This window comes from Neofelis nebulosa, chromosome 4 (genome assembly GCF_028018385.1).
Source record: "Neofelis nebulosa isolate mNeoNeb1 chromosome 4, mNeoNeb1.pri, whole genome shotgun sequence".
Lineage (NCBI taxonomy): Eukaryota > Metazoa > Chordata > Mammalia > Carnivora > Felidae > Neofelis > Neofelis nebulosa.
In genome coordinates, this window is record NC_080785.1 from 25,726,579 (window position 1) to 25,742,192 (window position 15,614).

At 39.4% G+C, this 15,614-nt stretch overlaps 1 protein-coding gene across 7 annotated transcripts in view; it reads left to right on the top strand.

Annotated features, from left to right (window-relative positions):
- Window positions 1–15,614, top strand: part of GRM8 (glutamate metabotropic receptor 8) — a 778,872-nt gene that overhangs the window by 145,983 nt on the left and 617,275 nt on the right. For all 7 annotated transcript variants that reach the window (XM_058724417.1, XM_058724415.1, XM_058724414.1 and 4 more), the window contains exon 3: window positions 12,214–12,430. In XM_058724417.1, coding sequence (XP_058580400.1) covers window positions 12,214–12,430 — 217 coding nt within the window. The remainder of the gene's footprint in view (window positions 1–12,213; window positions 12,431–15,614) is intronic.

The window sequence follows — 15,614 nt, forward strand, 5'->3', positions numbered from 1 at the left end:
GATGCTGGGTCACTGAGCAGAGTTTTCAGAGGTGGACAGATCCATTTATTTCTTTTTCCTCCTCCTGAGAGGTGCTGAAAATGTATATTATCTTGTAAGAAAAAAAAAGCCCAAATTATTCTCCTCCTGGGTTATTTCTAACCTATTTCTCAGGTCTTTTGAAATCCTATCCCAAAGACTTCACTGCCTGAGTAAAAATGAAGTGTTTCTTTTACTTTTCAATCACTTATTTTCTTTCCTAAAGGAAACAAATATTAGAGCTTATAACTAATATAAAGTATGCATTTATTTTTTCCTGGGCCCTTGCCTTAAAGTTGTTTATTTTTCCTGTGTGCTTAGCTTGTGCTGGATTTATCCATTCTTTCATCTCCCATCTATCCATTACTTTGTTTATTCATTCCTGACCCTTATAAGCCTCAGAGTCTATGAGAACATAATGCAGTTTCCTGCTAATAATTACACAGTTATTTTCTTAAATAGTTCTGATATACGAACCCAAATAATGCGTATACTGGTTGAAAATAGTATGTGTAAAAAGCATGGGGAGTAGTGGTCTTTGTTATAATGTTATTCAGCTTGTGGCAAGTTTCTAAATTGAAGTACCTGTTAGTTGACTGCCACGCACTGCCCCCCGCCCCCCACCTCCTCACTATATGAATTGGGTGGTTTACACAGCTGAAAGAAGGCTGAAGTGAGAGGCAATCTGTGGCCAGTGTTCAGCGTTTCTTCCCTTTTCTCCCTCACTTTTCATGTGTCAACTTACTGGCATTTCCTCAGGGAAGCCTTCCCAGTCTCCCTCAGAGCAGATGAGCTACCCTGTTACTCTTCACAGCCTGTACTTCTCATTCGCAGTGCTCATTACAGTTGCCGTGAAATGCTTTCTTTATTTGGGTGATTGTTTCTTTAAAGCCTGTCTTTTTCATCTGACCATATGCTTCGTGGGGGTGGAAGGACTGTGTGTTGTTTACTGCCCTATACCCAGAGCCTGTCATGGTGTCAGGCATGTAGTGGGAGCTAGTTTACTGAATGGACTAATAAAAAAGTAACCATTAAAAAGACATTGTATTTAATTTAACCACTAATCAGAAAAAGTGGGTGTCTGAATTAACCTTTTTAATTTGCAATTTTGTGTATGGTTATCATTTTCTAGAAATTACAGTGTGCTGAAATGTATGGAAATAAGAAAAAAATAGTGTTCACTTATTTTTTGAGTAAGGAGAAACTGAAGGTCAGGGGAAGCCATAAATTAAGGGAACTATAGAAGTAGTTGGAATATTAAAGTCCCTTCCTTAAAAAGTGAAGGTTTTAAATCCAACTTGCTGTTAGAACTTTTGGATGAATATATGCAGGGTGGTTAGGCTTAAAAATTCCCACACTACTAGTGACTTGATAGATTATAAAAACTCTTTCCCTTAGGAGCTACTGTGCTTTCTCATTGTAAAATGTAATTAGCAGATGTAGAAAAAGTTTATTAATCTTATAGGGTATAATTATTGTTTATATGTAAATTCTTTCATGTTCACGGATTGCTTGTCTTTCATTTAAAAATTTTTTTTCAACATTTTTTATTTATTTTTGGGACAGAGAGAGAGACAGAGCATGAACGGGGGAGGGGCAGAGAGAGAGGGAGACACAGAATCTGAAACAGGCTCCAGGCTCCGAGCCATCAGCCCAGAGCCTGACGCGGGGCTCGAACTCACGGACCGCGAGATCGTGACCTGGCTGAAGTCGGACGCTTAACCGACTGCGCCACCCAGGCGCCCCTCATTTTAAATAAACAGGTTATAAGTCAAATGTCATTACCAATTTGATTAACATCATTACAGTTCTTTTTCAAACAAGGAATTTCTTCTTTTTCTTTTAGCATCTTTTTTGCTTTTTTAATTTTATTTATTTATTTTTGAGAGAGTGCGAGCAGGGGAGGGGCAGAGAGGGAGAGAGAGAAAGAGAATCCCAAGCACTGACAGTGCAGAGCCCAGTGTGGAGCTCGAACTCAGGAACTGTGAGATCATGACGTGGGTTGAAATCGAGAGTGGGATGCTCAACCAACTGAGTCACCCAGGTGCCCCTACTTATTTTTCAAAAGAAATTCTAACTTAACTGGCTAGTTTTAGGGTCGGAATTTCCAATAGCCAAACCAAAATGTCTTAGTAGAGATGTTCTGCCAAAACTATTTGAAATCATCAAGTTATAAAAAAACAACATAATATAGGAAACTGGAAATCTGCACAGTTGTATGTAAATGTACTTAAAGTGTATAATGATCAATGATGAATGATACCTGGCATGGATAGCATCTGCTTGCCCCTCATAGCCACCTTCTTTCTCTCTTTTGCCTTCTGTTCACTGTCTTGGGAGAAATTCTATCCAGACAGAATCAACAGGTTCTTTTTCCCCTTGATTTTCAGTGAGTTTGGTCAAGGAGAGTGCCAGCAGGAGGTCAGAATATAATTCTTTTGAATCTCTTTCTGTGGAATTATCAGGGACTGGCTGTGTCTCCCCCGGGAAGCCACTGTTTTTGTCGAGATGGCTTTCATTCCTGACTCCTTCTGGTTTCTGTAGCTCGTTGGGCCCAGAGGTAGCAACTGCTACCTGACTTCTGACTTTTACTGGATTATGGCATTAACTGCCATTGTCTATATACTGCCCCTGCCTTGAAAATTGTCCCTTTATGAACCCTCCTGGAGTTACCCCAATTTGAATGTGTCACTTCCCTGACTCATACAATACCTTTGAAGAAGTGGGGAGAAAAATGTACCCTATTACAATTAGTAGGATATCTAAATGGATTATCTGAAACCAAGAAATGACTTCGTAAGTGTAATATATATATATGTATATTTTCAAGTATACATATGTACAAAAATGCACTCTTTTTGTTTTGAAGAAAGTGTGCCTCCTATGACTAGCTCTTCATATATGCCTCTGAAATTTCAGATTCACATCAGTAGCAAGCCATCTTTGAATTATTTATCTAGGACTGAGAATGAATTGACTTTGTCTCTCCTCTCTCCGGTTGGCTTTGTTATCGATGCTGTACATTTGTGAGGAGGAAGGTTCTGGTAAGGGGTACAGTCTGCATCCTGGCCCATAATGGAATTAAACTTGTGACCTTAAACCTACCAGCAGCATGCTATACTCAGCTATGTTAATTAACCACAGGCTCTGTCAGTGTGGTGTGTAGGTAGAGTTTGCTTATTCTGGAAGAGCTGATATTGTGGAGAAGGATAAAGATAGAATACAGTGAAATCTCTCTCCTTGTCTCTTTCTTTCTCTCTCTCTCTCCATGGCCTCCACAATTTCATATTTCAATAGACTTCCTCTCCTTTTCTTTTGCTAAGCTCCACTGTGTATCAAAACACAAAAGTTTGTGTCCTTCTTTGAATTGACTGGGAATTCAACTGAGAAGAAAGCCAGGAACTGAATTTCACATTTGGCACTAACTTATACAAATAGGAAGATTACCGTCTGTCTACTGTGCAGGCAGGATTGCTTTGAGTGGGTCTTGGTTTGGGAGAGAAATAGTACTTCTTCATGTTTTGGGAAAAGCAAATAGAGGGTGGTCATCACTCTTCACTATTATTCCACTCTTTGGCTCTACTTTTCTTTTCTCCTTTTCCTTCTCCTTATTCATTTTTGTGAAGTTGAGAGGAGCAAGACAGCTCAGGACAGTGTGAGGAAAGGAGGGTCAATGCTAGACATTGACTTCTAGCTTCAACTTCTTATTTTTATGTAATTTCTGATTATAAATTCATGTTTTGTCACAAGGAGCTAGTGGTTTTAATACCAGCAAAGTAGTCACATTTGAAATGACAAAGTTAAATGGCCGTAATCATCATACTTTCCTGGACCTAGTTCAGTAAAACAATAAATCCATCCCAAGGCCAGGTGGCAGGAAGCTCTCATAGTGATGGCTGCTGTTGCCAAGGCCAGCATCACTGAAGAAGTGCTCAGACAAGCACTACCCCCTGGGGAAAGAGCATAGCTTCAAGCTGATCTTTCACTGGAGAAAACCAATGATGCTATTGAACAGCACGAGGAACCCACCCCACTAACCTTCTCCACTATTAAGTTCGATAATCAATGGGCAAGGTTGTTTGTAGAGATAAACAAGAACAAAAACCTTTTTGGCAGGAATTGATGATGAAGAGGTGTGTGACTCAGCTCTTAAATTGTCTTCTGTCTACAAACCTGTTTTTAGGTGTATATGAGTGTCTTATAGGAAGACTTAAATTTACCAGGATTCTGAGGGACTTCCTCTGAACTGTGCTTCAGGTGGTTCATTGCTAGTCTTGTTGGGGTTGTCTTGGCCCTTTAGGGATCTTTGACAAACCAGGAAATGAGAGATATAGATGCAAGATTCATAGTGTTTTGAACAGACAAGGCAAGTTTTATGCTAATCCACAGTATTTTGATATGTGAACAATGGGAAACACCCATAAGGCAGCTGGAGTGGAATTGTAAACTTCTTGGAGCATGAATGAGTATTTATGGTGTCTTAAAGTTCCTCAGCCCCTCGACAATACCCCATCATACCCTCTCAGTCATGTATAGTAAGACTCAGTGATGACAACAGGGAGAGACACAGGCCTTTAAGGGAGATAGAAGCATTTGCAGCCCTGTCTAGAATATCCATCTTACAGATGAAGATAAGCAAGAAGGGGCAAATGATTTTAAAATCTCTGACTTTGGTCCTTGATTAGAAGTGTGATTTTTATGCTTCTTTAATGACAGATTGAAATGTTAGCCAAGATAGTTATGAAATTTTCATGGCCATTTTCAGCATTTCAAAAAGCTTGGTAGCAGTAGCCTGCCTCCCTATGATGAGCCTGCACACCTACAGCTGAAATGGCACTTGGTTGATTTGACCTGGAACTTTATCACCTCAGCTTGGTAACAACAAATATTTCATGCTGATCAGAAGCTTTAGCAAATGAATAGATCTTTAAGTAATAAAGAAAATGGGAAATGGATGAATTTTTCCTTAAATAGTTTTATAGAAAAATCTTTCAAAATCATAATGCTTGGAGAAAAATAATAAAAGCGGTCCTTGATTGATAGATGGATGGGTTAGTTTTTTCAATATATATTTATTGAACTTCTACTATGGGATAGAAGCTCATGTTACAGTTGTAAATAACACAAAGAACACCCTATAGAATCTACATTTTAGTAGAGGAAACAGTATACACAAATTAACACAAGTTGTGATCAGTATAATACAGGAAATAAATAGGGTAGTGAGGTACTAATGGGGGTGGGGAGATCACCATGGAAGTGGGGGGTCAAGGGAGGTTTGTTTGGGTATGAGACATTGGAGCTAAGGCTGAATGAAGGATGAGGGAAAGCCTGGAAAGACTTGAGAAAAGCATATGGAGCAATAAGCATGAAGTTTGGAGAGCAAAAAGGGCTTGGCCGGGTCAGGGAACAGAGAGGAAGCTCCTGTGGCTGGATCAGGGGAGTGAGGGGAAAGATGTCAGATGCTAAATCTACAAGGATTCTGTAGCAAGAATTTTAGGCTTTATTATAAGAGTGATGGGAAGATATTGAAGGATTCTGAGCAAGATTTTGATATTATATGATTTTTTTTAAAGATCTGTTTCATTACTGGTGTAGAGTAGATTTAAGAGGGTTAAGGAAGGAAGCAGGAAAAATAGTGCTGTAGTTTTAGGAATCCAGATATTGTAATGCCTTGGACTAGGGTGTGGCTTTTTAAAAATATTTATTTTGAGAGTGGAGGGGAAGGAAGGCAGAGGTGGGGTGGAGGGGGAGGGAGGAGAGAGATTCCCAAGCAGGCTTTCACTCTACAGGGGCTTGATCTGTGAGATCATGACTCGAGCCTAAGTCAAGAGTTGGATGCTTGGATGCTTAACCGACTGAGCCACCCAGACGTTCCAAGAGGTGTGGTTTTTTGCTTTGCCATCACTGGGGCATGACTTGAAATGGCTAATGGAATTTTAGAGGTCCTGTCCAAATTCTGGCCAACAGGAAAGAGGGAGGTGCATGAGAAAGACATGCCTTTTTCCTTCAAGTTCATTTTTCAAAAGTTACCCTCAACCACTGCTAATGATCATAGCAAAGAAGGCTGGAAAAATGTAGTCTTCTGAGCAGCCAAGTCCTAGGCAAAAATCTGAGATTCTGTCTAGAAATAGAGAACAGTCATGAGAAGACCAAAATCTCTGCTTTCATTTAAAATATGTACTTTCTGTATATATTTGTTTATTTTTATCAAAATATCCAAGAGGCTGTAACTGAATTTCTTTTTTCTAGAGTAGAACTTTTGTTTCCTTGAGTTCTAAGTCAGACTTTTGGCCTTTCTTAGGGTTTATAAGGCCAAGATTCTTAGAATGACTAGCTAAACGTGGACTGAGTAACTAGTTTTATTAACAGGTGGGCAAACATCACATAACTTCCTCAGACATATGGCTGTCTGTTAAGAACTGGACTGGAAAACATTTAGTGTGGACTTGAGGCTAAAATGGTGCCTCCTAATTACACACTACATCTCAACCTTAGGACTCATTTCTACCTGCACAGAAAACTTATTAACCAGTGACATGGGCTTTGGGCCTCCTGCTCTGCCACACAGCTGGTTGTCTGTGGAATATGGAGAGAAGGGGTGGGATTCTTTCCCAGAAAGGGAGGCCTAGCCTGGTCTCCTTGCCATACAGAGAAAAGAAACCTGGGATGTGTGTGGGCAGGTCAAAGAACGAAGGCAGAGCCTGTTCATGACTCTTGCCCCACTAAGTGTAGAATCTGACCTCTTGTTCTGTCTTCTCTCTCCTTTGGGGAGAGTAAGTAAGAGGTAGAGATCTAGGTAGAATTATGCATTTTATAATTCCCCAAGGGTGAGTTTAGGGGTAGGAATCTCCTCTTCTTCTTCTTTTTTAAAATGTTTATTTATTTTTGAGAGAGAGAGAGAGAGCACACGTGTGAGTGGGGGAATGACAGAGAGAAAGGGAGACAGAGGATCTGAAGCAGGCTCTTTAGTGACAGCAGACAGTTTGATGCAGGGCTTGAACTCACAAACCATGAAATCATGACCTGAGCTGAAGTCAGACACTTAACTCACTCAGCCACCCAGGTGCCCCAGGAAATCTCTTCTTCTGTGGGCTCAAGTGAAAATGTAGTGGAAAAAGAAGAGGTTTTTTTTCTCAAGAAACCAATGTTCCTAACAAACAAATCTTGAGTTGTGCAATTAATTGCCCCAGATATCCTTTATTTGAGTAATGGAAATATGGCCTTAATTTAAGTGCTACATATTCTTATGAAAACTCATCGCAAGGAAAATAAATGATAAAAAGCAAAATGAAAGAAAAAAGCAAAATGATAGGTGTTTTCAAGCGATGCAATTTCATGTGATGAGGCACTGAAAGATAAAGGAAATAATTGTGTAAGGACAGTGATAGAGAAGGCTGGAACGGACAATGGATGGAGAAGGGCTGAGAGGTTAGGGCAGGGCTGAGGGTAGGGAAGCATGAGAGTGGATGTCTCTTCTACAGAGACCTGGAAGAGTGGGTGTATTAGTCAGGCTTCTGGCACACTGAAGGGGTCATGGAAGAAAGGTTAATAAAAATACTATTTATGAGGTGTGGGCACAGTTAAAGGATCCAACACTGGATAGGAAGTACTCAGAAACTAGCAACACTGGGAAGATCTAAAGGGGCAAGAGTACATAGTGGTCACTAAAACTTTGCAAGAGCTTTAGCTGTAGATGATGGCTTAGGTAGAGAAACACCGAGTTGGTGGGGAAGGAGTTGGGGGAATCAATACTCTCACTTCTGTCCCCTGCCCTCCCATCTCTGTTGGTGTCTCCTAATGACCATACTCAGATGGAAGCCTGAGGTGAAGGAACTCAAGTGAGATAGTCACAGAGCAGATTCCTAGGACACATAGCAGGAAGGAGAAGGAACAAGAAGGACAAATGGAGAATAGCCTATCCAATATTTTGATGGGATTTAGGGTAGAAGGCTGTGGGGGAAGAGTCTGCATCAAAATTCTGCCACAGTTCAATTAACTAATTGTCTCCAAGCATTCATTAATATTTTCTCCGTAAGATGCTAGGGATACCAAATTAAGCAATAGAGAATTTGTCCACGGGAGGCTTCTAAGCCAGCACACAGTCATGGTTGTATTGTCAGATGATGGAGGCTATGAGAGTGAGGAACAGCAAAAGACAGCTCTGACTGAGAGAATTAGCAAAAGTTTCCCAAGGAAGAGGTGACTTTTGAGCTGGATATTGCATCTGGGCAGAATGGGTTATAGAGGGAACAGCATGGGCAGAAGTGCAGACACTGTCAGGGCATGACAGGGAAGATAAGAAGTTGGGAAGAGGATAGGACAGAGTCTGATATCAGGGCTTGGTGATCCAGAAGAGTTTGGATAGTATCTTTTGAATGGGCAAGTGAGAGTTAACAGAGGCTCATGAAGGATGTTTTTCTTCCAAAGAATGAGCTGATGCAGAATGCTTTCCCTAACACCCTGTTTTCTTGGTACATTCTCCTTGTTTTGTTTCTCATTTATCTCTCTACTTCTGTCCCTCACCCACCACTTGTTTTTTACTGTTTTTTTTTTTTTCTAGTAGATGAAACTCCAGGGTGAAGGGATTCATTAGGATAGATTTAGTGTAGGGAAAAGAAAAAGTAACATTCCAGGTTTTAAAAAAAGTTTTCACTTCAGTTGTCAGTAGGGGGTTAATTTGAGAATAATGCACAGAAATTAAAATGTTTAATGAGGCAATGCTTAGTGGTCAACCACAATAAAATTAAAATGAGATGTGACTTCATGACAACATGAAAAGCTATCTTAAAATATGATCAGTATGTCCTGATGTCTATTATTGTAGACTGCAACATAGCCAAAATTGAACAAGTGGAAAATCAAACATGTACTCTCACATTACTTTTACACACATTGATCTGCAAAGAGAAAACTCCTCAAGACTTTGGGGAGAAAGTCCTTTACCTAATTATTCAAACAACCATTTTCTATCTGCACTTTTATTTTATATACCCTTTACACCTGTTTAATTAATCCTAAACATGATGCTGACTGCTAATTAAACAGCCCTGAAAGTGACTGACTGAAGGTAGTAATTTGAGATAATTAGTTTTGGTTTCAAACACTCAATTTTCACACTTTGTGCTCATTTTTAGAAAGGGGTGGCTCATTCTTATAGGCCAGGTGGGGGTTGTGTAAGTCATTTTACTGCTGGACTCTGAGTAGCTGAGGAAGTGGGAGGATTATTATATACCCAACTAGGGTATATATCCAAATAGGACAAGGAAATGGTATAGTGCTATAGAATTTGCTATAGAATGCTCCCCTATGTCCTCCTACACACACACACACACACACACACACACACACACACACACACACTCTCTCACACGTGCACAGAATTCCTTCTAAAGTGAAAGTCAGGCTGCCGAATCTCTTTCATTAGAACATAGAAATGCGCATGCTCCTGATCTTTGCGAAAGTTTTATTCAGTAAAAGAAAGATCTCACCGAGTCTTTCATTGTCTCTTTCCAAGGTTATTTATAAGCAGGCAATAAAAGGTGAAAAGGGCCCAGATTTGGTGTTCAGTTTGAGATTTGAAGGGGTGTCCTTGCTGAGTAGTCATGTACTAGAAAGGCACAAAGTCTAATCAAGGGAACAGTCTGCCAAGATAGGGCCAGTGTATCTAGCAGAGAAAGCAAAGGGGTAGGAGGAAGGCAGGTCAGACTGTTTTTTATGGTCTCACGATGTTAATAAGCAAGTTAACATAATCCCACCAGAACAGGATCGGACAGAATTGGGAGTTAAATAGGCTAAATCATTGTTACAGTCAGTATAGATAGATACAGGTTACACAGAAGCTGATTGGATCTTGCAGCACCCTGGAGAGCTCCAAGCACATTGTTCGAACTGCTCCCTGGGTAACTGAGGCTTTTATATCTTGGAAAGTTTAGTTTTACTTAACTGGCCATTGGTATGGAGTAGGACTCTCTAGACCTATGAAAGGTTTTTCAAATGTTGAGGGCTTTTCAAGGATGTCAAGAGGAGAGTCAAAACCTCCATGTGGACTGGGAATTATCTGGCCAGGGTGTGGTGGGTGACAGATTCCAGACTATGCAACCCTATGTGGGAAGATGGAACTGCAGCCTTTTTGACATCTTAGCACTCACGTTAATTACGGGATCTGATGGATAGCACAGTTAATTGCTTTATGTACTAGTCAAACCTGAGTCTTTAACCAAACAACCTGAATTGGGCACCTTGGAGTCATTTTGACCTCTGAATTTTCACACTACGGTATGGCAGCAGAGGGGTGGTGAGATGCACTGTTACATAGCTCATGCTCCCAAATAACCCTTCTTTCACCCTTCATACTTTCATTGGGTGATCCCATGCCCTGTCATGGCTTTCACTACCTCCTTCACTACGCCCCCACCATTCTTTACCTCCAGTCTTGAAGACTCTTGAACTTCATATCCTCAATATTATTGCCTACTTTTTGGTTGCTTTCATTCATATCATAGGAGGATCCAAAAAAGCAAACACAAAATTAAACTCATCATTTTTGTCTTCCAAATCTCCTCTTCTTCTGTGTAGCTTGGTAAATAGCAAATATCATCTTCCCAGTTACCAAAGCCATGGAACTAAGAGTCATTCCACATTTATCCTCATTACCTACACTTCTACTTGATTTTTAGATACTTACAGGTTCTACACCCTCCCCCTTCCCCACCCCTCTCCATCATTGCCTTAGTTCAGTTTTCATACTTTCTTTCATACTTACATACTTTCTAACTGGTTGTCCTGCATTTAGCATGGCTTTCCTTTAATTTATCTCTAAGCACAGTGTAGGCTCACCTGCATTAGATTGTTCTGGAGAGCATAGTAAAATGCAGATTTCTAAACCTCTAGACATACCAAGTCAGAATTTGCTGGAATGTGACTACCTAGGTGTACGCTGAAGTTTGAGGGCCGCCACTCTCTCCACTGCTGCCAGGTGAACTTTCTAAAACAAAAATCTGATTCCACCGCTAGCTTAGTTACAGTCATTCTGTGCTTCCCCATGCCTTTGTGATAAAATCCACACTTTTTGTCATACCTGACTAGCACTTTATCTGTCCAGCTTTGCTGTTTTATTTCCTGGTGTTCCTCCCTTGCTATCCTGCATTCCCACCGTGTGAAACGCTGCAATTCCTGGAATCTACCATGCCCTTTCTTGACTCTATGCCTCTGGACATGTGGTTCCTTGTGGCTAAAATGTCCTTCCCTTCATTGTCTGCCAGATTTCTTGTGTCATCTGTGCCCCATCTAGCCTGAATGTCCTTCCACTGTGCTGCTTTAGCATCCATGTGCTCTTCTATACTAGCACTTTTCATTGGTAGAGTAGAAGTCCTCACTTGGATATATGAGTAAATGTTATATTTTACAAGTTTTTTGGGGGGGAGATTTGTGGCATGTAGTTAATTTGTTACTCACTTTGAATTTATGTAGGATGAATGACACAGGATTCCTAATTTTGAAAATCTGGCAGTTCACCCTGTGTATGTCAGAAAACATTCTCTTTTCCTAAAGAAATTACAGTATAGATTTCTGTTTTGTGATTTTGTTTGAGTGGGAAACTGGAAAGATCTTTCTATTAGAAAATACACAGTTGGTATTCCCAAATCTTTTTGTGATGCTCAATGATTATATCAGTAAATAGTGAATAAACTTGCAAAACTATATATTTACAATAATTTACCAAAAGCAATAATCTTAAGACTGAAATGGTATCACGTGTAAAAAAAAAAGTCTATTAAATTCTCTGTTTGTAGTCATGTAACCTTTATGACCTAAAGCCAAAGACAATTTCAGAGGTGACCTTTCAGATATGTGTATGTATTATACCTTCATTTTGGCCGCATTTCTGTACCAGAACTTATCATTTATGATGTAAAAAAGAAGCAACAGAAAGCACACAAACGTTTTGCTTTGGCTTCAGAACCTGAAGCGAAACTAAATTCATTCTTGCTGTTTAGAAATGTGTTGTGAAAGAAAGTGATCCTACAGACATTTGTATAATACTTTCTAATTAAATTGGTGGTCACAAAACCGTATTTTGGCTTCCAGCTGGTATGTTTAGGTTACTGGCTATTTAGTCTGTTGTGTCTTATTTAGTCTCATTGTTTGACAGGGTTCCTCATGGGTTGAAATGATCTGTCATTTGTTTTGCAGATACCTCAAATCAGCTATGCATCCACAGCCCCAGAGCTAAGTGATAACACCAGGTATGACTTCTTCTCTCGGGTAGTCCCGCCTGACTCCTACCAAGCGCAAGCCATGGTGGACATTGTTACAGCACTGGGGTGGAATTATGTGTCAACACTGGCTTCTGAGGGCAACTATGGAGAGAGTGGTGTGGAGGCCTTCACTCAGATCTCAAGGGAGATTGGTAAGCATATATTTATCAGATGATTATACTTGGAGGTGACAGACTGTGGAAGTCTGAGCATCTTTAAGTGCTCTCTGATCTGTATGAAATGATTAGAGCTCCTATAGATGCATGGCCTAGGCTGTCCACTCTCAGGGGAAGTTGGGTTTATTATAAATGATTTTGTTGTTCATGGTCTATCAAGGTGACACTTTGGTGCTAATTTAGGAAGTAGAGCTCCTGACTCAGGCGAACATTTTTAAAAGTTGTCTGTTTTGACAAGGGAGTTTGCTGGCACATGAGAGCCACTGTAAATTTGAATAAATGACATACTATTTGATTGTTCTAGATGGAAGTTTACATTAGCAAGTCATTAAATTAAAAAAAAAAGACAGTGGAATTTAACATCCAACACTAGAGGGATTAAGACTGGTAATCATCTTAAAACAATACTGAAGTAGCCCCCAAGGCTATACTTCAGCAATATTCTTATTGTCATATTTGACTTTGTGCATTTTTATTCCTACCTTATACTCTGTAGCTTACATTGGAATGAAGAGCAGTATGTAAAACGTTGGTTAGAACAAGGTGCTGAAGAGCTCTGTCCTGGGCTTTTTTCAAGGTGCTTATCCAAATCTCTATAGGCATTTAACTACGTGTGTGTTTAGCCACGAGGTTGTAAATCCATTCCATTATGTGAAAAAACTGGAACCAAACAAAAAACAACTTAGAGCACAAACCTTACCGCTCACTGGTCAACAATATAACTTTGTGGGTGAAAGGAGACATATTGTTACTTAAAAATACTATCATTCTTAAGAGACTAAATGTCCATCAACTGATGAATGGATAGAGAAATTGTGGTTTATATACACAATGGAGAACTACATGGCAATGAGAAAGAATGAAATATGGCCCTTTGTAGCAACGTGGATGGAACTGGAGAGTGTTATGCTAAGTGAAATAAGCCATACAGAGAAAGACAGATACCATATGTTTTCACTCTTATGTGGATCCTGAGAAACTTAACAGAAACCCATGGGGGAGGGGAAGAAAAAAAAAGAGGCTAGAGTGGGAGAGAGCCAAAGCATAAGAGACTCTTAAAAACTGAGAACAAACTGAGGGTTGATGGGGGGTGGGAGGGCGGGGAGGGTGGGTGATGGGTATTGAGGAGGGCACCTTTTGGGATGAGCACTGGGTGTTGTATGGAAACCAATTTGACAATAAATTTCATATATTGAAAAAAAATACTATCATTCTTATTGAGAATTACTGAATAAAATGTAGGTGTTTTTCTATGAGAGTACTAACAAAATTTTGTGGAAAAATTAAAGTGCCCCCAGCTGTTTTTGAGTAACTGTTTTTGAGAGTTTGAAGGAAGAAATTATATTGATAATTCGTTGTCTTTCTTGGAGACTTCAGCTCAGGAAAAGACCATGGAAGTGATTTGGGCTTATCTAGAATTAGTAAGGGCAGAGTCTAAAGTTATATTATTGGAATAAGGTTTCTCTGGAAAGACGTGAAGATAGCTGGGATCTGTTCTTCTGCATATAATAAGGCATGAGAGTTTATTATACACAATGGTTAGTGTGTTTAACATTTGTCCCAGAGTTGTGCTATTGCAGAAAATGTAGAAAAGGCCTGGTGCTGTTGGACAGATTGGGTTAATTGATTTAATCAGAGAACTGTCGGGGCGCCTGGGTGGCGCAGTCGGTTAAGCGTCCGACTTCAGCCAGGTCACGATCTCGCGGTCTGTGAGTTCGAGCCCCGCGTCAGGCTCTGGGCTGATGGCTCGGAGCCTGGAGCCTGTTTCCGATTCTGTGTCTCCCTCTCTCTCTGCCCCTCCCCCGTTCATGCTCTGTTTCTCTCTGTCCCAAAAATAAATAAAAAACGTTGAAAAAAAAAAATTTAAAAAAAAAAAAAAAAAAATCAGAGAACTGTCCACACCTGTTGTTAGTGTCCATGATACCATAATCTTTTTCTGTGAAATTTTAAATTATGTCGTTATTGCTATAAAAATGATTCAAGCATTCAATTGAACTTCAAATGATGACAAATTATATTATCTTCTTGGACTAGAATCCCAAGTTTATCTTTAGAGGAAATGCCCACTCAAATGAAAACAACAGCTTCTGGAAGCAGGGTTAATGCATTATTTAAGCAGCTGATTTCAGTACGACCAGAGTGATAATTCTACAAGAGAAGGAAACTAATAGAGTATGTATTGGAATGATATATTTTTTGCAATGATCCTGTACATTCTTCAACTACAGGTCACATTTTCTGTGCATGAAACAGATTGCTATGAAAAATTCAATACAGGACATAATTTGCCAGTTGTTGCAGAATCTGATAAAATGCATTGTTCTAAAAGTTAAGTGAGATCGCAGTTTTATTCTTTTGACTAAAAAAAGAAATACTTAGTTTTCACTTTTGGGGAGCATTGCTATACTTTGGTAATACTGTCACATAAAAGGATTCAGATGGTACGTTCATTATTCCTGTTTCTATCTTAGTCATTAGTATGGGAGAAAATAATTTTAGTGCCTTGTGTGTGCTCCTGATTAGAGCAACACATTTCTTCTATATCGATCCTTTCAGTATTCTGTGACTTGATTGGTTGTCCATTCTATTTCAACACTCACTTATCTGGGGAATGGAGGAGGGCTGGATTGTCAATTAATATGCAGAATACTGAAAAGGCCAAATTAGTACCACACTAGAGTATGCCATGGAATATATTAAATATCAAAATCATCCCTCATTTTAATGACAAAGATTTTTATCTAGAACAAAAATAGCTGAAAATTAAACCTTTTACATGACAATGATATTAATGGGAATAGCAAATGGTAGCAACTTAACCCATTCTGAAATGATCTGATGACTCTGATGGAAATTCATTAGTTCTGTAACATTCGCTTCTCTTACTACAACATTGGTGACATTTCTGTCACCATGTTAGTAGTGTGTTTTTAAAAATCGTAGTATCTTGACTGAGAAGGAGATGTATAAATTCATTTGGTGGAGTGTCTGCCTATTAATAAAATTATATATTTTCCCAACTCATAAATTTTCCTTTACTCTGCTGTTCAGAATTTCTCTCTTTAGAAACATTGATTGCTAAGAAATTTCAGTGTAAATTGGGGCTTCCAGTGTTTCCTATCTTATTAATTCAGACAGCTCATAATGGAATGATAGTGAA